This window comes from Copadichromis virginalis, linkage group LG23, assembly GCF_057382275.1.
Source record: "Copadichromis virginalis isolate Kocher_CV1m ecotype Utaka linkage group LG23, C_Virginalis_male_GT1.1, whole genome shotgun sequence".
Lineage (NCBI taxonomy): Eukaryota > Metazoa > Chordata > Actinopteri > Cichliformes > Cichlidae > Copadichromis > Copadichromis virginalis.
In genome coordinates this window covers 12,311,799-12,339,643 of record NC_140639.1, presented here as the reverse complement: position 1 = coordinate 12,339,643, position 27,845 = coordinate 12,311,799, and the positions used below count along the sequence as shown (strand labels likewise).

Genomic DNA, 27,845 nt, shown 5'->3' with positions numbered 1-27,845 from the left:
TGTTTGTGAATATATAAATATGTATTACTGATGCTGTGTAGTGGTACAAAGTACTCGCATGAGAATTTTTTTATACACGAGATGTTTCTAAAGATTCTTTCTTTTGGGCTTGTTTTTTATTATTATTATTATTATTATTATTATGGTTGTTCTTATTGGGGGTTGAGGTTGCTGGGACTGCAGTCTCATTGTGTTTCTGCTTCCAATAAAATATGAAATAAAAGCTCGTGGTCATTCTTTGTCAAACTGTTCAAAGGAATAGCCACATTTAGTTTTATTTAGTTATATTGATTTAATTTTATCCAGGTCTTTAACACGTGCTCTCTTTCATGCCATTTTAGCTATTTTTCCGAGATGTACCTTTCTGAAATAACTCGCAACCTTCTATAAGATACAGACTACACCGATGACAGCCTAATTAAACAAGTTAATGCACATTTTAAAAGTCTGAAAGGAGAAATTCTCAGTAAGTCATTTCAATTTCCAAGGAATAACTTCAGCAAGTTAGGAGTTAAATTCACTGGAGCATTAATAAATTTGCTTCCTGCTTCTTATGCTTTGCGCAGAAAGGAGATCTTGAGGGAGTCTGGGATGACTAACTGCTCCGCGCTGAGGACGGGGGGAGGCGAGTAGAGGAATATGACAGGAAACACTCTCCTCACATCCATTAGGAGCTGTGAAGGCTGACTGTTAGAGCGGCCTTTGAGAAGCCCCTAGGACAGCAAAGACAGAGAGGAACATGGGATGCAGTGTATTTTCCACATGAGGAACATGTTTAACCTTACATCTGCAGACTGTACCTGAACAGAACGTATGAAATTCAGAGTGACTCTTTCATCCAGATCGCTGTGGGGGGTGTAGAGAGTCAGAATCTTCACGATCTGTCAAACAAAATAAGAGACCAGCAGCCAATGAAATCATGCACACACGTTCGTCTCCCAGCAGAATCCAAGTAGACAAACAGACCCACCTGCTGGCTGGACAAGGCACTGCAAGTCCGGACGATCCCCTGAGCATCCGCCTCGGTCTTTTTCCCCACCTGCAGCAGCTGCACTGCCTGGATGAGGGGCTCTAGTGTGGCCACAGCGCCCCCTGCCAGTAAACCGCGGCCCCGCAGCCACTCCTCCAGGACGCTCACATTGTAGCTGTGACAAGAAAAGGATTTGAGATAAATCCGTGTTTATTTCTATAAGACCACACAAAGCAGGTGGAAAGAACAACATGCAGACTGTTGTGCAGCACGTGATCTAGCTCTGGAATACAACAAAGGCGAAATTAATGTTGACACTCTTTCAGGGTGCTGATTATTAAAGTTGAAGCTGTGTTTGTGGGGATGCTGTATTATACATATGACATTCATCTCTGCAGTAGGTCTAGGCTGCTGTGGGCTAATCTCCTTTCAAATTTCCTTTATTTGGCCTTTACATGCTAAATGCTAATCTGAAAACAACTAAACCTCATTTTAGATCACACAACTGAGATACAAACAAATTGAGGTCATTTAATTTTTAAAATTTATGGACTTCAAAATCAAGATATACTAGTTAATGTGGAATATGTTTATGGTCTGCGTCTTTATTTGCATCTCATGTCAGACTGTAAATCTAAGTGCAGGGTTAAAGTGTGTTTCTACCGTATTTGCAGGCCACGACTCCAGCTGCACATGTCCTTCCTCAGCAGCAGGCTGTTAAAAGCAGAGGCACAGATGAGGTAGGTGAGCTGGTGAAAGGCTTGCTCCATCAGGGTCTTGGGCAGAGCTTGTTGAGTCAGAGCGGTGTGAAGGGCTCCGAGCTCCCTCAGCACAGACGCCATCGTGGGAGCCTCGCCTCCTACAGTCCTGGGGTCTGAGCCGGCCCGCTTCCTGCTCACTGCCAGCTTCACCGCTGAGCCTGATAGACCTTGGATGGTTTCGCTCTCCAACAGGGCAGGGACTGAGGGAGGGGAGGGTTAGAAAATAGATAAGAGGAGCAGAGAAGGGGAGAGCGTCAATCATCACTTTTTGCAGTACCTATGATGTTTTGTAGACGGGTCTCGGTGATGGAAAGGAGCTGCTGATAGGCCTGGATAGAGAGGTCGCTCAGGGTGCGGATCAAGTCATTCATATCAGCAGACAGGGGAACCAGTGTGTCTGAGTCGAGGGTCTGAAAAGCAATCAGTCCAGTCACGTGTGAAAGTAATCAGTGAATCCTAAACTTTTATAATCTAGTCAGTGACGTAGAAAGTAAATGAAAGCTGAGCCTGCCTGCTTTGGAGAGTGCTGGGTCAACAAGTCGTGGAACAGACAGATGTTCTTCAACCACAGAGCAGCCATGTCTATGTCACTGACATGTTTCTGCAGAAAAACGATGAAAGGGAAAATGGTTACATTTTAATTAGAAATCATTGCTAACAATGAAAAATGAAACTGTGATTGTTTGAACAGATGTGTTTAAAACAGACTTTGCTATGGTTATGTTGGCATGAGATGCTCATGTGGGCCAAATTAATCACAAGGACAAGTTTCAAAGTCAGCTGTCAGTGTCATTTTGTAAATGGCTGCCTGCCTGACTCGACGTGAACCGTCCTCAAACATTAAACTTCAACCATACGGCACACCGAGAAGGCTCAGAGATCAGGTCACCTTCAGAGCTGCCTTCATAGCGGTGACAGCAGCGCTACAAAGAGAGCGAGCGCGAGCTTGGTCCCCGCTGCAGTCGGCCTGGCGGACACACAGGAAGAGCACGCTGGCAGGCAGACCGGGAGCCAAAGACAGGGCGCTGTCAACACGGATGTCTGAAGCACAAACAGAAAGGGAAGCAGTGGCAGAGAGAGGACAAGGCCAGGCCAATGCTGTCAGCTTCAAGAGCTGGCTACACTTATTTCTACAGTGACATCATACTTACCGCTGAATTATTACACATTCAAACCCTGCCCTCCAAATTACATTTTGACACATTTTACCATCATTGTAAAAGTGCTTGATTATTGCCTTTCAAAACATGTTTTCAATCTCATCCCTCATCTTAAACGCCTGCTTCACAGCTCCTCAAAACCTTCAAGAAAGAAGAGAAAAAGAGGTGGGTGAAGATGATTGAGGCAGACGGGGGGTTGATCTCACCTGTGACGAGATTCTTGATCAGTTTGGTTTCGTCTCTTTTTCTACATTCCAGTAAACCAGTAACTGCTGCTGGCTTCGACTGGGCAGGAGAGGAAGTCTCTGTGGCCAAAGCTGATGGGAAAACTGAAGAGGAAACACGCCGTGGCAGTGAAACAGAGAACAGCACATTGAAAACTATAAATGTAGAAGATTGTTAAACTGAGAGGCAGATTATTGTAATTATATTACTCTAATAATAAGTGTTCATTTACCATTGGTAATAAAGTCTCATGATCAAAATGTACACAAATCAGTGATAGAGCTGCCAGTCATAGGCCCAGTGAGGGAGCCTATGTTAGGCTATTGTTGCATTGATGTTTTTTGTTTTAAAATTCCACAGGAGACTCAGCGGCTGCAGATTTTTTTCCAGCCTGCAGTGACTTTCAGCTTCCGGGCTCATTCAGGTAAAGTCTCACCTTGTGTCAGGAGTCGCCTCAGTGAGACTGTGTTTCTCAGTTCCTTCAGCTCTCTCCTCAGCCTCACACATTCACGCTCTCGGGCTTCCAGCAGCTCCTGAACATCCTTTAAAAAACACATTTAAATTTGTGACTTCAGCCTCAATGTGAATATATAAAAATTATAAACGATGATCTGAAACAAAGTGACACGCAAACAGAATAAATGAATAGACGAATGAATAAATGATAAACGTTACAGATGGACAGCTTTAATAAGTGACAACCATCAGATCCAGAGAACTCTTACAGTTTTATTATGACCTGAGTAATGATACCAGTGAAATGTCCTGCCGTGACTATTTAGATTAGATTAGATTAGATAGAACTTTATTAATCCCTCGGGTGGGTTCCTCTGGGAAATTCGATTTCCAAAAAAGCACAGCACCGACAGAAGTTACAGAGTTACAGAATATTATATATATATATATATATATACACACACACACACACACACACACACACACACATATATATAAATACAGAGACAATATAAATAAAATATACGAAGGGGACCGGGGCTGGGAAACTCCAGGTTTTAGATCTCACCCTGGGTCAACACACCTGAATCAAATGATTAGTTCATTACCAGGCCTCTGGAGAACTTCAAGACATGTTAAGGAGGTCATTTAGGCATTTCAATCAGCTGTGTTGGATTAAGGACTCATGTAAAACCTGCAGGACACTGGCCCTTGAGACCTGGAGTTCCCCCACCCCTGCTTTAGGCAATGTTTTCTGTTTTAACTTCTTCTCTTTTTTTACCTCTCCTTTTATTGATTTTTCCAGCCCTTCTCCTAGTGTTAGGCTTTCATTAAAGATCATTAAAGTACTTTTTTTTTAAAAAACCCTCTCATGTGGGGCTTTAATAAATTTATACCTGTCTCTGTGCAGCAGAGGAAGAAACAGACACCGCTTGGGCAAGCTGACTCCTCAGAGTTTCCAGTTCCTTCTCCCACTGACTGCACTGGTTACGTAGCTGGCTCTCCAGAAACCTGAAACACACACACACACACACACACACACACACACACACACACACACACACACACACACACACACACACACACACACACACAGACATGTAGATTAAGGACAGAATAACTAATAATGAGCTCATCCACCAAATATAAATCACTGCACAAAACTGAAAGCTAGTGCTCTGCCAAAATGAAGGAATGAGTTGGTGTTGAGAGACTGACTTGTTTGCCACTCGTACAGCATCATAAGCATGAGCCAGATCTTCTCCCTTCATCTTCACCGATGGGTCTTTGGCCACGTCCATCTTCTCCATCAGCTGCTCCTGTCATTACAAACATGAACACAGTGAGATAGTAAAGGACACTGCCTGTGCTGGTGATGCTGCAGTGACGATGTGAAAGTTAGGACTTCAGTCGTGTGGTCCTCTTTATTTCATTACCATTGAGGCTTCAGAGCTCCACATTGAGACTCTCTTCTCTGCAGAGGGGGACGTCACGCTGATCCTTCGGACCTCCTCTGGGGATGGAACAGCAGATGGGAATGGTGATATGGAGAGTGGGGTGAGAGACTGGGGGGACAGCGGCGTCGAGGGAGAGAGAGGTTCCAGACTCTGGGTGGAGTCGGTTCTTCTGTGGCCTTTGGTGCGCTGCGACATGAGGAGGAAGAAATTACAGGAAGCACTCAAGATTAATTTTCAAACGAACAAATTGCATTTAAGGCTGTCTCCCTTTGCAGCTAGCTAATGACCTCTGTGAGCAGACTCATCTCCCTGAGGTTGTCATATCTCTGCTCCAGTCTGGTGAACTCTCTCAGAAGACCCTGATACTTTCTCCTCTCCTCGTCCACCTCTGCCCGAAGAGCCGAGGTCACCTGAGACACAGCCTGATGCACACACTCTGCACATAGAGAGAGAAGGAAATGTTTGACAGACACAGACAGAAGAAAAACAGCTGTGACTGTACAATGCTAGTAAAGGGAAGGCCCACCTTCTTGTTTTTCTTCTTGTTCCAGCAGGGAAGCCGAGAGATCGTCTCTCTCTTTGCAAAAACTATCCCTTTCTTTCTGTAGTGCTTGCAGCTCCTTAAAGAATCAAAGTCAATAAACAGACCAAATCAGAAGCATTCCCTACTAGATAAAAGGAGGAAAGTGTGTTTATTGTTTGGAGACCTACTTCTTTAAGCTGGAGGATCTCCTGGGCAGCTTTCTCTTCAGCTCTTCTTCTCTCCTCTGCCTCCTTTTCGCTGATAACAGGCCCAGGCGGAGGCTTCTCCTGTAACTGGCTCTCTAGTTTTTGTATCGTTGCCCTCAGAGCCGCCAGCTCGGTGCTGGAAGCCTCTCGCTCTGCCATTAGGGTTTCTCTCAAAGCAGCGCTCTCCCTGGCCTGGATGCACACAAAAGCAACTTTGCCATGTGAATGTAAAGTGAAACGACCTCTTGACTCATACAATTAATTAATGCTTATCAAAATCACATGAGATGGTCAAATCCCTGCACAACTCTCACCCACCTCCTGGTCTGCTTTCAACTGCAGCTGCATCAGTTTGACCTCCATGCCTTTGTTGAGCTCTCTGTATCTCTCCACAGAGCGGGCCTCAGACTTCAGTTTCAGCAGCTGTCTCCTGGCAGCCTTGCGGCGAATGCAGCACTGCATGAACACGACCGCCGCACGTACGCGCCTGTACGCCTGCCTCGCCAACCACCCACGCACCATGGCCTGGAGCAGCACGGCCGCCCTCTCTGCCACCAGCTGAGGAACCAACAGGTTTTTAAATGCATTCAGGTCAAGTGTTTATAACTTGTAATTGCGTGTAAATAGCCTCTTTTAAGATTAGAGCAAACATGGATAAAACATATTTACACAGGAAAATAAATCAAACCCGAGTATAAAGGTTGATGCCATTTTTTAAACATCTGCTGTGCCCTGTAATGAGGGAGACACTAAATGCTGACCAGTCTGTATCTGCGGCGCTCCAGCATCCCCCTGGTGAATGCCTGGATTGTGACAGTGGCGTGTCGGATCATGAAAAATAGCTGCCTGACCACCATCATACGATAAGTCTTCTGGATCACCAAGGCAGCCCTGGTGTAGCGCAGGATCAAAGCCAGTCTGCAGCCATGCAACAAAGAAGAGTTTCATATATGGAATATTTTATTAAGTTTAGACTTTTGTCATTTTGTCTTCTTTCAGCTGCTCCCTTTAAGAATCTCCACCGTGGTTCATCTGCCTCCATCTCAACCTATCCCAGCATCCTCCTCTGTCACACCAACCCTCTGCATGTCCTCCTTCACTACATCCCTGCACCTTCTCTTTTCCTCCTTCACGGCGGCTCCATCTTCAACATCCTCTCGCCCTCCTCTGCACATGTGCAAACCATCTCAGCTGTCTGACTCTGAGTTGTCCCTGCAATGGACTCATTCTTAATCATGTCCAGTGAGGAGCTTTACGCCTCAATCTCAGCTCTCTGTCTTTTCGTCAGTGCCACCGTCTCCAAGCCAGACATCATAACAGGTCACGCTGCCATTTTTTAAACCTTTACTCCCATTCTTGCTGCTATATTTCTGTCACAAATCACCGCTGACACTCATCTCCACCCACTCCACCCACTGCTTCACCTCTCTCTCTGCTTTTGATAGCTGACTCCAGGTATTTTCACTCATCCACCTTCATTTCCTCTGCTCCCTGCAGCTTCATTGTTACACCCATCTCCCTCTCTTGCTTTTACTTTCATTCTTTTCTCAGAGCATACCTCCAAAAGCTTTCCTTCACCTGCTACCTACTCTCACTACAATCATCTTCTAAATCTGGGTCATCATATCTAGTGTTTCAAACATTAACAAGAATTCTAGAACATTCCAATTGTTCTTTTAAAAGAAATGAAGTGGCTTAGCCTGACATAGCCATACATCATAGTAAAGAGACACAAACACTCTTGCTGTCCTCACCGTCTGGCCAGCGCCCCTCTGCTGTATCTCTGTATGGTGAGAGTAGCCCAGAGGATCCTGGTGTATCTGATCCGTGCCAGCCATCCTCTAACCTGACTCTGGATGATCACAGCAGCCACTCTCAGTCTCTCAGCTCTCAACCTCTCCAAAAGAGCCACCTGACCAGCCCGGAAAAATACTTTTGTCTTTCCAAAGCAGTACTGGTCCGGATCTGGGATGAGCTGAGGCAGGGCCTGTCTGCACGAGGCCTGGGCCTGGTCCTGGCTCTGAGGTCCCCGAAGAAGAATTCGATACCTGCTGAAGAACTCCTCATACGTCCATCTGGATTCACAGATCAAATAGAGTAAATCTCAGAGAAAAACAGTTGATATTTCTGTTTTTATAACATAAAAATCGATCAATCAACCATTTACAATAAGATAATTATTTAATCTCAATGAACAGTTATACAAATTGATTCTTTTGCTACTTCGTGATAGCATTTAAGTCACTGTTTTGATTAGGTTTTCTGATTTATGTGACAATCTTCGCACATGTCTCAGAGCCACACTGTCACGACACTGTGCTCGTATTATAAAGACTAAAGTCTTAGAATTACTCAGTACCTGGACGGATAACCTGCTGCACTGATGCGGATGGTCTCCAGCACCCCACAAGCTCTTAGCTGCTGGACTGTCCTCTTAGGGTCAAACCTAACATGTATATAATGTTATAAAAGCAGTACCCATTAAATCACACCAAAAACCTTAGCTGTGGAAGTAAGCAAAATAAGGACTCACAGAAAAGGCTCTTTGAGGTCATTGGGTTTAATACAGCGGACGTAGTGAGGGGTGGTGCTGTTGAGAGTTTCCATTAACATCTGTAAGGACTGACGGAACTGAGAGGCCCAAAAAAAAGAACAATGAGCAGGAAAATTATGTTTAGGATGAATGGATGTGCAAAAAAATGAAAAGATAAATGAAAAAAGAAAGAAAAACATCTAACCTGAAAGCCTACTGTCAGCTTGTGTTCTCTGGTGGCTCGTTTACCTGAGCGAATGCTTCCATTGGCCACAGGAGACGCATTTCTCTGCTGCTGGAACAACTCAGCGACCAGCTCAGACTGAAGCGCGCACACACACATACAGCGCTGGTGAAACTAATGTTGCTTAGAAATTATAAATTCATATATATTTAGAACATATCTACCTGACTTGCTTTCAAAATGTTAATGAGCTCTTCAAAGACCGTGTCTCGATTTTTATCTAAAAAGCCATCGCATTCATATTGGACCTGACGAAAAGAAAAGAAACCATCACTGCAAACACAGACACACTGAAGAGAATTACAAAAGGCCCTCAGAGAGAGCTCAGATATTCACCTGAGACCTGACGAATCCAGCATTATGTCACTTACTGTGTCAGCAAAGTGCAGGACGATGAAGGCGCTGTTTGACATGCGAGGCTTCCTGAAGTGAGGGTGAGGCTTGCTGTTCAGGTGCTGGTCGTACAGCTTGCGCACCCAGCTTTCATCAGAACCTTTAGGCATCTGGATAATGCACAGATGGACAGTTATTACACATACTAACACAGTTGTCACAAATGTCTAAATTAGTTAACATGCAAATGCTTTTATCCACACAGGAAAAAAAAGATACGAGAACGAACAGAACTAGAGGATTGGATGACCGACCCTGCACTCCTCATCCAAGAGATCAAACATGCCCAGCTGTCCCTCTATTAGATCGATGCACTGCTGATTGTCACTGAACTCAATCCGGCTCCATGCCAGCTCCTCACGGACGTACTCCTCCTGCTCCAAGTGGAACACATGCTGCAAACACCACCAAACAAGTAATAATGAGACAGAATTAGAGAAAGACCATACCCATGATGGAAACCAACAAAAGACTGAAAAGACAGTGATGTGAGCGCAGGTGAAAGGACTGATTTCTTTGATATAACAGTTCAAAAGCAGCATAAACTAACTCTGACAAACACGACACAAACAGGAAGGGCACAAATCACAGAGGGAAAGGACGACAGCTTACTCTGTTGAACTGTTGCTGCAGTTTTTCATTTGCATAATTTATGCAGAACTGCTCAAAACTGTTCCTTTCAAAGGTCTCAAACCTGCTCCAAGGGAGACACCTGTCAGTCCACGTCAAAGGCATACAAAAACTTTAATCACACACTGCACAGTCACAGAGTTCATTCACTCACCCATAGATATCTAAAACCCCTACAAAGGATTTGGTCCGTCCTTGCTGGGCCCGCAGAGCTGAGTTGAGCCTCTGGACAGTCCACGCAAACAGCTGACCATAGATGTGTTTAGCAAGTGCGTCTCTGGCTTCTACGGCCTGCTGGCCAGTCATAGGTTTAACCAGCATCTCTCCTCCTACAGCAAATCTGCGATGGCACAGCCAGTGAGCCATCTGAGATCCCTCAACTCCAAGCAGCTTGGAGAAGACAGCCAGAGAGCGGTCCTCTGCCTGAGAAGCAAAGCAACTATTATGAAGGAATATGAACAAAAGACGAGTGAATGCAAAAGTATTCATGTAGATCATTACATCAATGTAACCCCGGTCAGAGCTTCGCCCACTGGCTTGAATGTTGACATTTCCCAGGTGGAGCACAGCTGACAGGATCCTGAAGAGTTCCATCTGTTGGTCAGGCTGCACACCTGCAATTTCAACATATATAACGTGAAGGATTTCCTGTTTTATCGTCAAAGATATATCGTACGTGCATGATTTGATGTAAACATTCTACCCAGAATGGTGAAAGCATTGCGAGTGCGCTCCAGGTCTGACAAATCATCAGTACCAGGTATCTGCATCTCTCCTCCCTGGTTAGTGTAGCGGAAATTCTCAGGAGCATCTGGACTCAATAAAACACACTCACACTCAGTGCACTGTGAACCTATTAACGTGGACACGGTATTCTTCTGAGAACAAACTGAGGGGGTTGCCTCTCACCCAGTTTGAGGGACCTCATTTCAGGCAGCTCTCTGGATGCACACAGCTGATAGAAGATATGGTAATTCCTCTCTGTTGATGCCTTAAAACAAACAAATAGGAAGAAAGCACGGATGATGCATCATTTCTACAAGACATTTGTGGTTTTGTGTGGCTTTTTGCTCTGGCCTAACTATATTGTAGCAAGTTAGTTTACCTGGAAGACCACCCGTGACTTCTCCAGCAGATAGGTCCTCATATTGGCCCCAATGATGTCCCCCTTTCTGCCAAAGCCAATCTCGATGTACTTCCCAAAACGACTGCTGTTGTCATTTCGGGTAGTTTTAGCATTACCAATGGACTGAAGACCAAAATATAGAAGTTTTTATATTAGTAGAATTTTTTATACTCTGTACCTTACAAAGTTGCACAGACCGAAATGTTGCATACTAATAAAAATAATGGTGAGCAGAGGTTATTCTTTGTCTCTTTACTAAGATTTTTTGTCACTGATTCAGGTGTGCAGCGCTTCCTAAATTTGATATTAAAACTTTTAACCATAACGAACATACAAAAAGAGGGAAATATTTGGGTCCTTTACCTCCATGATTGGGTTGGAAGCCAAAACTCTCTCCTCCACACTGGTCTGCTGTGCTGCTCCTCCAACCACAGCGAAATATCTCATGGTGAACTTTGCAGAGACAGTTTTCCCTGAGCCAGATTCCCCACTGATGATGATAGACTGGTTCTTCTCCTCCCTTTGCACAAAGACACAGTGACCATGACATCCCACACAGTGTAGTTAATGCTCAGAATATTCAAAAAGTTAATTAAGCATAAGACCACCAAACACCCAGGACCCCTGACCTGATCATAGTGCGGTAGGCCTCCTCAGCCACAGAAAAGATGTGTGGTTCCATGTCAGCCATGTCCTGACCGCTGTAAGCGTCTATCACCTCCTCTCCGTATATTGGAAGTTGGTCATATGGATTTATGGCCACTAACACAATACCTGGAGACACGGGAAGGAAACGCAATCTCACCACGAGAACCTGAATATTAATATATACCTGAATATATAAACATGGCTGTTATTTAAAAACAGATTTTAGAATAAAACTTGAAATTCTAATATAATGAGGACATGAATAAATGCTTTTATTTACTATATAATAATGTGACACTGCTACGTTTCATTAACTTTTGTTCACTCTTTCTGGAGCAGGTCATTTCCTGCTTGTTGTTGGTTGCTTCTCTCAATCATAGCAGATACAATCATGTGAAGAAGAAGGACTTTATATAATCCTGCAAAAAACTAAGTAAACACCATGATTCAGTAGGTTGTAGAACCACTTTTAGTGGGCAATAACTTGAAGTAATTGTTTTCTGCATGACTTTATCAGGCTCTCACATCGCTGTGGAGGAATTTTGCTTGAAAGTATTGCTTCAGTTCACTGAGGTTTGCAAGGTGCGCTGGCCCTGTGGCTGCAGAACAAGCCCGAAACAATGCTGGACAGCTGGTGTGAGGTGTTTGTCCTGATATGCCGTTTTTGGTTTCCTCCCAAACACTGAGGCTGTGCTTTATGATCACACATCTCCATTTTGGTCTCATCTGTTTGTTCGGACGCAACGTTGCAAATCTAAGCTGTGCTGCCATGGTCTATTCAGAGAGCAGAGGCTTTTTCCTGGAACCTTTCAGACTTTTTCTAACTTTACCATCATAAACCTTTACATTTAATGTGCTAACTGAGGCCTGTAGACTCTCAGGGGACTTTGGAGGGAATTTGCTGGAAGATTTTGTTAAGCACCAGATTGCCAGAGACCAGCAAATTACCAAAACCTTAAACCGTATAAACTAAAGTTAATCAAGTGCATTCGATTAGCAGCACCTCGCTCGTACTTCTCCTTTTAATTGGAAGCAGTAAAGGTGGGCTTAATTTTCACGGGGCTGAACAGAGTCCTGCAAGCTTTCTTTTTCACATGGCTGTAGCTGCCCCTCCCTGAGCCTGGATCTGTCAGAGGTCTTTGCCCTTCAAAGTGAGTTCTTCTTTCACACCATGGCCAAATGCTGCTCATGTGGGATCATTGGATTATTGGATATAGGATCTTTGCCATCTCAGTGTAATATATATTGAGATGTCTGGTCATGAAAAAGGTCAAACATTTATATATAAAAATGAAGATTTAGTAAGATGAGTCATCTAATTCAAAGATAATGTGCAACTACATACATAAGAGTTTTTTTCTTTCCTTTTACAGTGTAGCAGTGAGGGTGTAGTTTGAGCCTTTGACCTCCTATATTATAGACAGCATTATGAGCTGCAGTATAATCATGCAGACAGAAGCACACAGGAGCTGTTTCTGGCTTTTTTCCAGCAGGAATTTAAAGATCCTCTCTCACTCTCGCCAGTCTATTGTTGGCTGAGTAATCATCCCTGTTTTTCTAAAGTTCCCTGCCATCTCTCCAGTGCAGTGCTCACCACAGTATGTGTAGATGCTGCTATAGTCCAGGAATCGAACCCGGAGGTTATGCAGCACAGCGGGCTCGTGGAGAAAGCTGAGAGCTGTTAGATCATTCTCGCCCTCCAGTATGTCGGGATTCCCCAAAGGTGGGAGATCAGAGGGAGAGCCCACTGGGTAATGGACCTCCTGTCATTGAAAGCGGAAGTTAGAAGTCTCGGATGTAAGACATCGCTGAGAAAGGGGTTTTAGACAGATGCAATTATATCAAAATTGAGCATTTGGTTTAATCTATAGAGCGTAAAACAGTACTGCATCTCACATTTCCATTTGAGAGCTGTAGCAGCAGGTGCTTCTCTCCAGACCTGTAGTCCTGGAGAAGCTGGGCTGAAACCCAGACAGCATCTGGATCAGGAACCCACACATTTGCCCCCTAAAAAAGGAACAGACTGTCACTGGTGTGCAAAACACAGACTGAGTGAAAAAAGAAGAAAAGTGCAGGATTAATCTGGATGTGCTGAAAAATCTGAAAGCTGATTTTATTTGCCATTTTACTTTTGTTGAACACTGTTAAGGTAGATGTCACACTTCCTGGACTCACCCAGTGAAGCTATTTGGTACCCATCAGCATAAAAAGCTCCTAAACTGTGTTAAAAATTAACCGCAGTCATCCTCCCTCCAAACTACCCGCGAGGATTAGGCATTGTTTAAAGCTGAGAAATCTAATTCGCTAATTCACTTATTAATGCACAGATTTTAAAAATAAGCTTCCAGTCTCACACATTTTTCATATATTCAGTAAACACTTTAATACCTCAGACTAACACACTGCTACCAGATCAAAGATCAGGAATAGTCCTAACTAGGACAATGAAACAGACTTGCTTACCTGACAAACTCATAGGATGCATCTACTTAGTGCTCAAACATAAGTAGCAAAGCTGTTTTTATACACTAAAGGATGTTTCTTATTCCAAGCACCTCGAAATTGCAGATTCCATAAATAATAATAAATCATTGCAAAGCCCTCAAGTTAATCCTAATCTTACCTTGCTGTACAATTCCAGTGTTGCCATCTTTAATGATTCAAAGCACGAGGACAAACATCACTTAACACAAGAGACAAGGTAACATCTGCAGGTCCCTCTGAGCAAACAGCCGGTATCCTCCCTCTCCTTGCAAAGCCGCGTCACATCCAGCTGACAGTAGCTTGCACTTTGTCCACATAAAGACACGAGGACTGGCAAGTTAACTGTTAATCTGCGAGGAGATGCAGTGATTGGATGTGCCGAGTGTGAAACATTTGTCCAGAGGTGATCATTGAAGGCATAAAAAAAAAAAAAAAAAAAAACACTCAGCACATTTTGTGACATACTGACTCATTTTAATAAGCAATACAATCAAATTCATCTCAGCAAACAGCCTGCTGATGTTTTATAGGGAATTTCATGATTTCAGCGGGACGCATTATTCACTGGGGATTAAAAAATACAAAATATTACCGCTCGCGTGATACAATGAAAAGACAGTGAGTCTAAAATTCAGCTAATTTGCTTTCTACCCAATTCTGTGCGTGTGTTTCAGAGGAGGCAGCGTATTGTGTGGTAACACTGACACATTAGAATTATTTTTAAAAAGAAAATACACGAACTGAAGCCGTGATCGTAACAAAGCTTTGAATAAGCAGCGTCTCACAACATCAGTAAGCACCTATAACGATGATGAGAGTTAAAACAGTAATAAGTGTACAACGGAAAGAGGTCTCGCGTCATTTCTCGCCCACAGTCCCGTCGTGCGCTCTTTTCACCTCAAAGCCAAAAACCTAAAACGCCTTTCAGAACGACTGCCTCCTCTTTGGTCAATACTGAACGGGACTCAGCACAATGCAGCTGGCGCAGATGTTTTCTCAAAATGACAACAAAAACTGGACTCTGCCCGTTCCAACGGACACAAACTAAACCGTAAGGACGAGCTGTGCGTGTGCTGCGTCAGGAGTGTATCGTACAAATTCAAGAAAGAGAGATGGCAAACGTACAAAAACATTCACTTCCAATCTGCCCGGAACAAATCGAGTTTTGTTCAGATTTGACGTGATTGTCACAAAAAATCATTCAACTCATTCAAAGCTTTTTAGTAGAAAACACACTTATCACCGAACACTGAATTTGCCACGATTTAGATAAGTTATTATTTTAGTATTCGAAAGTTCATTTGATTTCATTTATTTATTTATTTATTTTCATTTCCTCAATAACAATCACGTGGGCTCTAAAATACGGCCGAGGAGTCCATCCAGTGGAGTTATTGATGAACGGATGCATTTGAGACTTGTTTCTGGGGTCAGGCGAAGGGAAAAGGGCTCTTTAGGTCGTACTGGAATAAGTCGGGCTTAGGTTTAGGTTCTTCAGAGCTGGACTGGAATGGGGAATCCTACTGTTCATGGTCGTAGATGTAGGCGTGGAGAGACTCCATCTGGACTTTGCAAAAACCTACAAAAGAAAAAAATATTAGCAAATCGATTTACTGCACAGGTGATATTTTATACAGTGTAGTGTAATGACTGCACTAAGTTACAGAACAGGAATGATTTGGATCATCACTGAGAAACGGTTCTGGGTTTGCAACAAAAAAAACAAACTGCAGAACGCGTCAAAGCTTTTGTTCCAGTCGTTTTTTGTGGATTTTCTCCCCCACATTTATCTTACAGGCCTATAAAAGAGACAGGTAACCCCAGTATATTACATTTATACACGTTTTTCCCACCTCTGGCTTTAATGCTGCTCATCCACCTAGAACAGTGGTGAGTAATTAATTTTCCCAATGGGCTAAAATAGAAACTGGGACTGTTGCGGCGAGCCCCCCCGATAACCTTAAAAAGACATAAAATTAATATTAAGCAGACGTGATTTCAACTTATTGCTGACACACTGTGAGCTAGAATGTCCTGTTGCAAGCTGCCCTGTTCTGGAGATGCTGGCGCTAACACATTTCCACACTTGTGTCCGTTTAAATCAAACCTCTTTTATTTTTTTGTAAAGATGCAAACACTCCGGTGAGAACCGAAGCAACCAGGCATGGACCCTTTGGAGGGTCTCTGATCCAAATGAATTCCAGAATGGTTTGTTTATGGTGACAGCATGATCTGACCGTTATCTGCTTAACTACCAGGTGTGTGCAGCAGATTTGAGCTCAACACTTTACTGTGGTCAGCCATGACAGACACAGACATGCAGAGTACACAAACTGTAGGAACTAATCCAATAATGAATACAAATTCCTCACATTATCCACTAAATCAACTAAGACTGGTAACTGAATTCAAGCTTTTTTCCAGGCGCTCACTTATTCATCCAGGGGTCACCCCCATTAATGCGTATATTTGATATATTTGATTGATTTTTTACACCGGATACCTGCCCTGATGTGACCCTCCCGGGGATCCGTCTCTCTTCCCCATCTTGAACAGTGTTGTGTCTACTTAGCACTAAATGTCTGGTGCACAAAGTACACCGCATATGTCACGACTCAAAAAAGTTGTTGTGACCGGATTCATCCAGGAACTATTTTCATTCTGCAGATTAGTGTTATCTACCTTTATTATAAAAGAGAAGTGTGATGTATCTATCTACAACCAATATTCACACAATTGGACAAAATAAGCCTGGACAGATAAACAGTGATACAGAGTTTAAACACATAAATCTAATCTTTGAGTAAACTGTCATTTCAGTGTTTCCACCAACCTGTGCTATACACTCTCCATGTCTTCACTGCCATTGCCCTCTTCCTTTAAAGCCTCTCCTTCATTGGCAGCCTCCTCGACGTGGGCCAACATATCGGCCATGAGTGCCTCTTCCAGCCGCTTCCTCACGCTGTACACCAGCTCCTCCTGCTTCCTACACGTAAACACAACAGGAAGCTGTTACAGTTGGCAGTTACATCTGGCCATAACAGCCATTAAACCAACAAAGAGCAGATGGTGTCTTTACAGAGATCACTGGTCACTTGCTATGGGTTGAGGAACACTGACCAGAAGAATACTGGAATTGGGCTAATCAGAGATAACAGAAAAAAGGCAAGCTTACTTTGCATTTGGCAAATAGCCCCATTTTTCTAATGCATTTAAATTTGGGATAGAAAGAATCGATACCTGTTGCATCTCTCTTTAGCTTAATGACCTTATAGTACCATATCACAGCATTAGAGCACTTCGCTCTCGCACTGCAGGCTTACTTGTTGTTCCTAGAGTATTTAAAAGTACAATGGGAAACAGCCTTCAGTTTTCAGTTCCCTCTTCTATGGAACCAGCTTCCAGTTTGGATTCAGGAAACAGACAGGCTTCAAACTTTCCTTTTTGCTAAAGCATATAGTTAGGGCTGGATCAGGTGACGCTGAATCCTCCCTTAGTTATGTTGCTGTAGGCATAGGCTGCTGGGGGATTCCCATGATGCATTGAGTGTTTCTTCTTCACTCACTATGTGTTAATAGACCTCTCTGCACTGAATCATACTTTTTATTAATCTCTGTCTCTCTTCCACAGCATGTTTTTTAATCCCGTCTTCCTTCTCTCACCCCAACTGGTCGCAGCAGATGGCTCCGCCCCTCCCTGAGCCTTTTTCTGCCGAAGGTTTCTTCCTGTTAAAAGGGAGTTTTTCCTTCCCACTGTTACCAAAGTGCTTGCTCATAGGGGGTCATATGATTATTGGGTTTTCTCTGTATATATTATTGTAGGGTCTACCTTACAATACAAAGTGCTTTGAGGCGACAGTTGTTGCCATTTGGTGCTGTATAAATAAAATTGAATTCAGTTCAATTTTACTCCACTACTGGAGGTCTTACTTCCTGGAACTGAAAATCACAGGCTCAGGTAAACATGAGTAGATTTTTTTTCTGAAAACCCAAAACACGTGTAGACTGTTTTAAGAAACCCACCGGATGTCTTCATCAGTGACTATGAAGGCCTTGCACAGTGGCTGCGCAGTGTTGAGCCAGACTCCCGGGTTCTTCTCCACAGCGGCGGACAGCTGCCCGGTGATTGGAGCAGCGCTCGTGTGCAGAGCGCTGGCAATCGCCGACAGGAGAGTTTTATCTGTGCAACCTGGACCGACACCTGTGGGACCAGCATGTGGTTACCAAACACTTTCCAGAAACTGTTAACTACACCCATGTTTATTTATATTTTATCAAAGTTTAGCAGTTACTGAGCTCAGTCGAAAACTGCTCTTAGAGGAAATACCAAAATGTCATTTTAGGACATAAAGTGCTTGGTGAGGCTGATGAAGTTTTACCTTGCAGGCCTTTAGGCAGTTCCATTGTTTTCACCAGCTCCTCTGCAATGTCATAAGCATTCAGACCACTGAGTTTCTTCTCCCAGAATAACTGTGAACAAAATAAGGAAGAATGTTTCAGCTGCAGGCAGTTCTCAACAGAAATACATTGTTCCTACGAATGCAGTAACCCCCCCCCCAATCCACCAGTATTCAAGCAATACTGGTCTGTCCAGTTTCCTAGCTACACACACTCTTCATTATCTGATCCTTTAAATTACAGTATCAGATTACAGGCCTCCTGATTTCTCTGGCTTATTGTCACAGTAACAGTTTATTCACCTGTCTGGGCTGGTCAACGGCTTTCTGAGGGTCCGTCTTCACTTTGTTGTTGGGATGGTTGGTAACCTTGGTAACGGGCTGCTTAAAGATGGAGGCCGTCTGTCTGACTGGGAGTGATGTGTTCAGGTCAGGTTTACCCTTAACAAAAATATCAAGAGAGGATGAGAAGGACAAGAGAAACAGGATCCGTCTCATTCAACTAGAGAGCTAAAGCCTCTGCTTCATAGGCACCAGCCGCTGCTTGGTGATGGCAAACGGTCGCTGGGGGAAATCAGTCATGAAGAAGAGCGTGCTGAACCAAAAACCTCCAACTGATGGTTGTGATCGCATGTAGCTCGTCACGGTCGCCCATAGCTTGAATGACTTGCCTGCAAACACCATTTTACTCTCTGAGCTGTAATTAAATTTGAACTTGTACCACAAACTATGTTTCATCTCATTCTCTCCGATCTGTATCTGCACTCAGCACATCCCTCATTTCTGATTTAATCTTACATGTTGTATCCACCAAAGAAGCACTAATCAGTTTCCTGAGCTGTGTTGCGAGCAGTGGACGTCAGACTCTAGCTCAGATCATAAAAATGTAATCATGTAATCTCACCATCATTGAACAGTTTGTCCACTCTAACTGCACAGTTTTGTTGGGTACATTACTAAAATGTGACTTTTCCGCAGGTTTGATTATAATGCATTCGTTCTGCATCACTCCAGACCGAACTGTCAGGAGAATATTTCGAGAAACTCCTCGCCATCACCTTATCTGGAGCGGTTAGCTGTGCGACCCACAGAAAGTGTGGGCCGCACAGCTAACCTGTTACCACAGTGATCGATGCAGGTTAACAGAAACATCTCTGAGTCTTGCTTTAAGCTCAGTCTACACAGCTACACTGTTAATCTTGCTTGTACACTCCTTAGAGCTACTGATCCAATCTGTTTATCGAGACGAGCAACATATAATCCGCAAAAGAGATTAACTTTACAAAGCAGTGGCTGCATGCGTCCTTCCTCCACTTAGATCACAGACTTCACACTCAGGATTCTGGCATGCAGATAAAAGCGCAGACAGTAAATAGAACACAAATCTGGAGCCCGCTTTAGCACTGAGGTCAAGCGGCTGATTTTCACGAGGCCAACTGTGTCACCTTGTTCTGGCTGTTGTTATCGTATCGCAGTCTCTGGCGATTCTTGTTCAGCTTGCTCATCAGCATCTTCCCCGTGCGGAAATCAAAAGAGCTGAGGTCCATCTGGTTACCAAGGTAACGGGCCAGCTGAGGCTTGCTCCGAAACTTCTTCCCAGATGGACTAACGAGGAAGACGCAGAGATGAGGCGGGGGAAGAAAAAAAAAAAAAAAGGGTTAGCACTGCCTCTCAGCAAAAACAAAGGTCACACCGAGACTGAAAACACGAAAGACAAAAAACAAACAGAGACGACACAGAAAAGTGTAACACACAGACGACAACATGCAACAAGTCAACAGCAACAAAGAGAAGCAGGAGACATCCAAATGAGCGGATGAGCACTTTGTGAAATGGATGCAGACTCCACCTTGGCTCTGTCACCTACCAACAAGCTGCACACGTCTCAGGAAAAATGGGCACATATGAAAATATATACTGAACATGTGTAACTACACCCCACCCTCCTCCATCAGTGATCACAATGTGAACATGGCAAAACTAAAACTAGTCAAATGTTTCAGGGTGGAAACATTAGAGCTCTGCTGCTGGGAGCAGCAACAGCATCATCTTGAGCCTGAGAGATGACCAAACAAAGGAACAACTGTGGGTGGATACGTGCTAGAGTAACTCATGCAAATGCATCTAACATCACACACCAGTGAACACCAGTAGGATTGTACATTTAGCCTACCACAAACTATACAACCGACCCGCCTCCCCCCTCTCTTGCCTCTGTTCCTCATCTTGCTCTTCTCCTCTGCTAAATGAGAACAAATCTGAGGTTTGTTGATTCACTTCACTGGGAAATAAAAGGTCATTAGCGGAGATTACACGGATCTTTATTTATCTCAACACCTTGTCAGGTATGAGGAGCTGCTGCTAGCCTGCACACACTCCTTGCAGTCCCAACAGTTGTTGAGGACTTGGCCCGGCTGGCCTTGTTGTTGTCGTGCAGCAAACAGAGCCCCCCTCCTTCCCTCCCATTCCCAAACTTTACATCGACACCGAACACACTCCTGCCCCGCTTCCGTCCGCACACTCGGTGTCTCGTGCAACTTCTAAGTTTTGTTTTTGTTACAAGCCCTTAGCTCGTGCAGTACCTAAAATAATAGACATCGCTCTTTCCAGCTGACAAACCGGACTTTCTGGTCACTTCTTCCATTTTCCAGCCTTTGGGGAGAGCAGTGCAATCCCACCTTTTCTTCTCCATTTCCCACGCGAGTAATCTCTAAATCCACTCAAACTTACTCCAGATGACCACAGTGGCTTTTAGGAAATGTGCCGATGTATATTTGTATATAATGTTGTTGGGACGGCAGGCCTATGGCGTCTCACGCTTTTGTTTCGACCATGTTACTACGCGCGTCCTCTGGAGTAGATCTCTGCCCGAACATCTCGGCTCTTTGTCGTAGCGCAGATCGCTCCGCCGCGGACCTCAGCCACATCACTACCTGACTGTCTCTCCGGGGCACGAGGGCTACATCCGCAAGGAAAACAGGACAGATACGTCAAAGCGTCGCGACACAAACAGGAAGCTAGTGCGTTCGGATTTCGGTAGAAAAGCACGTCCTTATCGAAGCGTGAGCTGATTCTTGGGTAAAGTAGAGCAAGCGACCGGGGGAAAGGAAGATATTACTGATGTTTAAAAAGGGGAAAATAATCCTCCTAAACCTGGAGGGTCAAATGTAAGGCCCGGGGGCCAGATTCAGCCCAGCAAAGACTCCAATCCGGCCCACTTGACGGCTTTGGAAAATGTGCAGGAAGACATAAATCTTTGGACTTTTGAAAGTTTTTTTATGCAAGATTTGCAGTTTGGTTTTTTTTTGCTGATGAAGCACTCCTTGAGGCCATACATACTACAAGCAATTAAGTGATAGATAAATAATTCAAAACATAAAATTTCCTTTTTTTAACAATCAGTCCAAAAAAGGACATTTTCTGTGAATTATAGTAACTTTCTGTTTTGTTATTGCAGGACATTCTGGCTAATGAGCTGCCTGTAATTTTACACATTAATTTTACACAGTCACGCTAAAAGATTAACACGTTTAACAAAGTAACACGTGGATAAACTGAGACGTTTCTTTTTCTTACATTATCATATTTCTCCAATAAGTGGTTACATTTATTTACACTGACGAAAAGGGCAGTTTCACCGGTCCGGCCCACTTAAGATCAAAGTGAGATCCATGTGGTCCACAATGTTAAGTAACCGTGCTCTATACTGACCCCTGAAGAGGTCAGTGTTAAAACATGCATTGTAACGTAGTTACATGGCAGTACACGCAAGAGTTATTATACTCATTTTTTATTTGTATTTAGTTTTACACATTTATTTCTAGTAAAGTTAGCTGCCAGAGGGATTTTTTGTTATTTTAGTTAGATTTCATTAACTATAATAGCCTTATAGTAACCTTCCATCCAAAAAGGTAAAATTTTTACTGCTGTAAGTAAATTAAGTCTTATGATTTGGTAATGAAAATATTAAACAATTTCAATTTATTGTAGTAACAACCAGCCTGTGTTAAATACTTGTTCAATAATAACTTAGAGCATCTGCATCAAATGTGGCGGCATGACTGAGGAGGACACTGGATTACCACCATACTTGTTTCAATGGAAGTCATCATCAGCTCACCAGGCTGTCTTTAACTCACAGGCTTATTTACAAATGAGTGTTCTGTGTGTTTATGGTTATTATTCATAATGGTTCATGATATGGTTTCAGATAAGCTGTTTATGCTTGGATTTGTTGTGCAGGCTATAAAGCTGGCACCATTGATTTCATTTAAATAGCAAAGTGAGTTGCCTTCAGGTTGTATTTTGCCTGTCTGTAATATCTTAGCTGAACATATGAAGTTCAATTATCTGAACTGGTATTAAGTTTGGGCTCTCACATTCACATTAATTTTCCTAATGTTTTATACTCGGTTGTCTCTCAAAATTTTAATGTTAAAATCTGAAACTTGGGTGACAAACCACTTAATCTTAAAGATTTCCTTAAATATTTGCGTAACAGTTGAATAATGAGTCTTTTCAAACTATTTATTACATGAATATTTTCATATTCATATTTGAATATAAACAGAACAAACTTACACACGTTTAAACCCAAAACTTGTGTGTGATATCACCAAAGACCGTAAAATGGATACGTTCATGTGTTTTAATTTATTCTTGTTCTTTTTCCTCTAATTTAAATATTCACATTCATTTTTTTTAGTTTTATAAATCAAGACTTTATAGAAATTGATGTGTCTTAATTGCATGCATTACTCAGGGAGATGATCCAAACATTCTCGTACACCCGGACAATGACAAATAAAGATATTCTATTGATTCTATTAAAAACAGCTAATACTGAAAATTGTTATTTGAATGCATTTGAGTAGTTAAATTCTTGACTTTGAAATGTAAGGTTTAATAATAAATAAATAAAATTGAGATCTACTTAGCGTTTTTCAGTTTTTGAGTGATTGTTCATGTTGAATTAAAACAATGTTTTATCAAATATGTGAATGCAGTTATGCGATTAAATATATAATTATAATATTATGATTGAGTATAGTATGACTGCCTCCCCCTTGCTGTGCTTAGTTATACCAGAGTTTGGGTTATGCAGCTAAATCCTACAAATTCTTGAACTGAAGCGACCCTGTATACGCTTTTATTTTGACAGATCTTACAGGAAGTTGTGCGTTCTACGTCCCCGTAGCTTGACGTCAGTGTCATAACACCAGAGCAACGTTAATCTATGGGAAACATAAATTAGGCTGCAGCTACAAATAGACCGTAAACAATAAGCACGAAGCGGCGCTGACAACAACCACGACCGGTGCTAAATAATTAAATCCAGCAAAATACGCAAAATAAACACATTTATTTGTGGTTTCTTCACCAAAATGCGCAGGTTTCTGTGTGAACTGCGTGAAAGTGGAGAGCCGTTTCACCACGACAATGCCGACCGTTGTCATTCAGGCTCGGAGCCGGCTTTTATCAATGAACAAAGTAGATGTCACCGATGTACCGCACAGCATTTCAACTACACGTCACGCTTAGTTTCTATAAGAACAATGCAGGAAAAAGAAACATTATTTCTACTTTGCACGGCTAAAAATCTGCGCCGAAACAGCACCGTGTCGACGCAGTCCTGCCTCCGTGCTTAAACCGTATTATCTGTGAATCTCAGAGATATTAAAGCATGCTGCGAGGCTCCAGGGACGCGGACAGCCTGGCTTCAAGCCGGTGCATGGATGTTTGCAGAATGCGAGGAGACTAGACGGTGGGATTTGCCTGATCGATGGCAAACATAGTTTCCGAACATATTCCGAATAACGCATCAAACGCTAGTCATAATTACACCCACAGCTCGCGGTTTTATTGTCCTTTACGTGTACTTACTCGTTTTTATCCATCTTGAAGACACTATCTGGTTTTCTCCCTCTCGCTATGTTAAATCCCTTCTCCCCTCTCTTCTTTCAGTCCCCTCCCCCTTCGATGTTAGAAATGAAAGACATTATCCACGCAAATTTCGCAGTCTGCCTGATAAAAAGAGCATAATGTCTGGCTCAAACTGGCCTCTTCTGGTTGAGCTGCTGGGCTCGTTAGGCTGAATTAATATGCAATTTTAAATTATTTTTACAGCACGAGAAAAGCATGCTGTGACAGCTACTAAATGAAATAAAATAAATAAATAAAAACATCCAGTTGATTTTAAGTAAATAAACGAAAATTTCTCACCATACAAGTTTGAACAAAGCATTTTAATAGTTGTACATTTAGAGAACAAGGAGACATACTGGGAGTAAATTACATTTATTCACATTTAATAACACTGAATCAAAAACAGCAGTTTATAAAGAGAGTGCATCTTGAAGTCCAAACTCCTAACAAGCCCTCAGTGACTGACTGTTGAGACAGGGCATCCCACAAAAGCTCAAGGTGTGAAAGCAATCCACCCAAGTGCCCATCCCAACGTTGTGGTCCTGCAGGCAGACACACGGCCCGTTTATTAGAAAAGTGTACATGAACACGTCAGGCTGAATGGCTAACTCCTGTTTTTCTCTTAGGAAACCTTCTGCCTGATGCAACAAGTGAAGGATTTCTGACATGATAAAGAGGTTGGGATAGGGCGAGGGTTCCAAAGGTCTGCAACTATTAAATAGGGTCTGTTTTAACCAGTAACACATGTACAAAAATGACAGAATGGATATCAAAGATATTATCTACAATATCTGTAGTACACCCAAACATTGCCACATAATTCATAATAATAAAAAAAGAAAAACTAAATCATTTTCAAAAATTAATCATACAGAAGCATGGAGCCTTTATTCTTGCATATTACTTCAGTGAACAGGAAAAGAAGAGCAGAATGATCTGCACAGCCTTTATACACCTGTAACACACTCACATGTTAAGAGTTTACTCGTCTGTCTTGAACTTCCCTCTAACGTACGGCACATAGTCTAGGATTAATCGCCAATCTGTGAAGTGAATGAGTGCCACGCCGCCCACTGTTCCCCAGGCAACCATGTTTGGGACCCTGGAAGGAAGAAAACAGGACTCCTGAATAAGACAGAAATGTAACCACACCCTCAATGCCAGCTTAGATTACACCCCTCAGTCACCATACGACATGGTAGTAATAGTCTGTTATTTATTTTGTACTGGATGCCGTTTTTATAGATACTATTATATATATATATCATTATTTATTTATTTTTTATTTGGATGACCATAAAAATAAATTTGCTTGCAAAAAGATATGCACAGTGTGACAAAGTGGATGAGCAATTGTCCCAGATGTGCTGACTTTTTTTGCACATTATTCTGTCTCTGTATTTATTTGCTATTTGTCAAAGTAACATTGCTGCACTAACTATCCCGGGTTTGTTTGTGTAAGCATTCTGTTGCTGGCAAAACACACATTCTGCAAATTAAGGCAAATACTCAGTTACATGTTTCTTTATGTTTTATTATGTTACAGGTTAAGTCATTTGTTCATACTTACTTTGTCCTTTCTTTTCAGTCTTCATGTAGGTCAGGTGTGGGGAAAGGCCCACCTAGCATTTCCTTATTTTAAAGTGCTGATGATGCCACTCATGACATCAGCAGGTTGAACCAAAAGGAGGGGTTTCTTTTACCATAGAAATGCTTCCTTTTGTTTGTTTCAAGGTCTGAAGGGATTTGCTGAATCTTTTTTTTCCCTAAATAGAGCCGTTTAGTTGTGTAAAGGTGCTAATTAGAAGTGTGAGGAGTTTTTTTTGTCATTTTTAGTCAACTATGTAGAGTTTTAGATCACTCAGCTCAAGTGAGTGGTACTGGCTGGACTAAATGAAGGGAAATTGATGGCCCTATATAGTCAGTCTCTGCCAGACTCAGATGATGAAGGAGAGGTGAGCTGTGTTACGAAATCCATGTACTTTTCAGTTTTGTTAATTGGGTTACTTTGGGGGGAAGTTTTGTTAAGTTTCACGTAGGATGGAGTTCACTATAAATAAATTGCTCACCTCTGGAAACTCGAAATGTCTGCTGAGTCTGCTTCTCTACCACCTTCCATGATGTTCGAGTCTGACTACCTGACACACTGACAAAGAAAGAGGAACTCCTGTCTGAATAAAAGGGAATGATTTACTAACAGAAAAAAAGAGGTGTTAATGATTTGGAGCGATACAGTTTGTTAGGGAGTAAAACATTCCCAAGTTTTATATATGAATAAAAATACAATATACTAAGATTATATCAAATAGGCAAAATGATGGGGGCTGGCAGCTTACTAATGCCATTCTGCTGCAGGTGCTGCAGGCAGCTCTAAGCACGCTGGAAACAACGGAGGCGGCGCCGCCCTGCTGGCCAAACCTTGTGTTACACCATTTCTAACAATATTTTGGAAAACACAATCTCTTAATGGCCTATAATCAGTCTTTTACCTCTAATACAGGTACACAAACATCAGTTTGACTCTAGTTTTACTAAACAATGAGTGAGGATTTCCTGTTATTAGTTATCCAAACTGGATAATATTAATGTTGTAAATGGTTAACGAGCAGTAACTGTAAACATTCCGGTTTAATTAAGAGTATGAAAAACTGGGAAATCCTTACATTTGATGCAAAAATAACAAAATATAATAATAATAATAATTCTCATGTACACTATTTTCCATCAGGCCAGTATGAGCGGTTCTGTTCTTACTGGGAGGATCTGGATGTATCATAGCATAACAGACATAAACCTTGACTCCCATATCACTAACTGAGCTGTAAACCAACCCAGCTGTAACACTCAGCCATTTAGTTCGCCATTACAAAAAAAAAAAAAAAAAAAACCATCTCTATGGTAACAAACAGCTAGCCAGCTAGGCTAAAAGGGGTGACGCAGGACACACAAAGGAAAAAGAAAAAAAAGCAGGACCAACCCCCCGTAAACCCGCTCCACCTCTTAACTTACCACGTCCTCGCAATACCTATGTACTTGGCTCCGATGATTTTATTTAATATTTTCTGAACCATTGTGACCTTCTCGTAATTGCTCTTGTCGCGAAGGACCCCGGGCTGTCTCTTCTTCTGCCTGTTTAAAAATAACTACCACATCCGCGGTTGCGTGCAGCAGTGCAGGGTCGTTTCAGGCCACCATTTTAAAGACCTGCGTTTACAAAAGAGGGCTGTTTAAACATGTTGGCTTCAGAGCTCCAGTAACGGCTCACATCTGCTCTTTAACGTGGCGCCTTTGTTGCATTCTGATGGCGCTCGAGTGAGTTTTTACCCTGTCCGAATATTGGCAATAGAAAATATGGACAAATTAATTTAACCCTTTATTACAATGGTTTCCTTTATTTTCCTTTTTTTTTTTTTTTTTTTTTTTTTTTTTTTAAATGTATACAATATTCAAAACCCAGACATTGGAAAAGGTATAATCTGTTATTAAAATGGCACATTTATTGCTACATTACTGTTATTTACAGGACAGTTCTCAACTATATATATTTATATATGTAAATATATATATATGTAAGAGAGAGACAGGCTGAGTCAGGCGCTCTGAGGACCAGCAGTCAACAGTGTCCTCGCTCCAAGATGTCAAGCTCTGTGCCTGTGAATGTCGTTAACACTCAATGGTCCAACCCCCTTTTATTTCAACAAAGATGTG

General features: G+C 42.4%; 3 protein-coding genes across 7 annotated transcripts; all 3 read right to left on the bottom strand.

Annotated features, from left to right (window-relative positions):
* Window positions 1-81: 81 nt before the first annotated feature.
* LOC146680405 (unconventional myosin-Va) lies at window positions 82-13,982 on the bottom strand. The gene is made up of 35 exons (XM_085447492.1): window positions 13,956-13,982; window positions 13,229-13,339; window positions 12,927-13,095; window positions 11,314-11,458; window positions 11,048-11,204; window positions 10,664-10,807; window positions 10,468-10,549; window positions 10,262-10,369; window positions 10,060-10,172; window positions 9,713-9,981; window positions 9,541-9,622; window positions 9,183-9,323; window positions 8,907-9,038; window positions 8,700-8,783; window positions 8,497-8,613; window positions 8,292-8,389; window positions 8,118-8,204; window positions 7,513-7,833; window positions 6,520-6,676; window positions 6,077-6,316; window positions 5,741-5,950; window positions 5,556-5,649; window positions 5,317-5,465; window positions 5,009-5,215; window positions 4,791-4,891; window positions 4,469-4,583; window positions 3,553-3,658; window positions 3,098-3,220; window positions 2,621-2,772; window positions 2,243-2,332; window positions 2,009-2,141; window positions 1,634-1,931; window positions 971-1,145; window positions 801-881; window positions 82-713 (listed from the first exon to the last, which is right to left on the bottom strand). Exons 1-35 carry the CDS (start codon window positions 13,980-13,982, stop codon window positions 552-554), a joined length of 4,980 nt encoding a protein of 1,659 aa, XP_085303618.1. The 3' UTR covers window positions 82-551.
* Window positions 13,983-15,026: 1,044 nt separating this feature from the next.
* On the bottom strand, window positions 15,027-24,208 carry mbd3b (methyl-CpG binding domain protein 3b). Of its 5 annotated transcripts, none has more exons than XM_085448170.1 (8): window positions 24,096-24,208; window positions 20,386-20,454; window positions 19,658-19,817; window positions 18,516-18,653; window positions 18,195-18,285; window positions 17,839-18,016; window positions 16,650-16,802; window positions 15,027-15,395 (listed from the first exon to the last, which is right to left on the bottom strand). In XM_085448170.1, exons 1-7 carry the CDS (start codon window positions 24,107-24,109, stop codon window positions 16,655-16,657), a joined length of 798 nt encoding a protein of 265 aa, XP_085304296.1. In that variant the 5' UTR covers window positions 24,110-24,208; the 3' UTR covers window positions 15,027-15,395; window positions 16,650-16,654. The 5 variants fall into 5 exon arrangements, with proteins under 5 accessions (XP_085304296.1, XP_085304298.1, XP_085304300.1 ...); XM_085448172.1 differs by having other exon boundaries at window positions 20,386-20,451; XM_085448174.1 differs by lacking the exon at window positions 24,096-24,208 and adding an exon at window positions 20,795-21,614.
* Window positions 24,209-24,438: 230 nt separating this feature from the next.
* On the bottom strand, window positions 24,439-27,449 carry LOC146680403 (cytochrome b-c1 complex subunit 10-like). The gene is made up of 3 exons (XM_085449843.1): window positions 27,147-27,449; window positions 25,108-25,239; window positions 24,439-24,679 (listed from the first exon to the last, which is right to left on the bottom strand). Exons 1-2 carry the CDS (start codon window positions 27,206-27,208, stop codon window positions 25,119-25,121), a joined length of 183 nt encoding a protein of 60 aa, XP_085305969.1. The 5' UTR covers window positions 27,209-27,449; the 3' UTR covers window positions 24,439-24,679; window positions 25,108-25,118.
* Window positions 27,450-27,845: the final 396 nt, after the last annotated feature.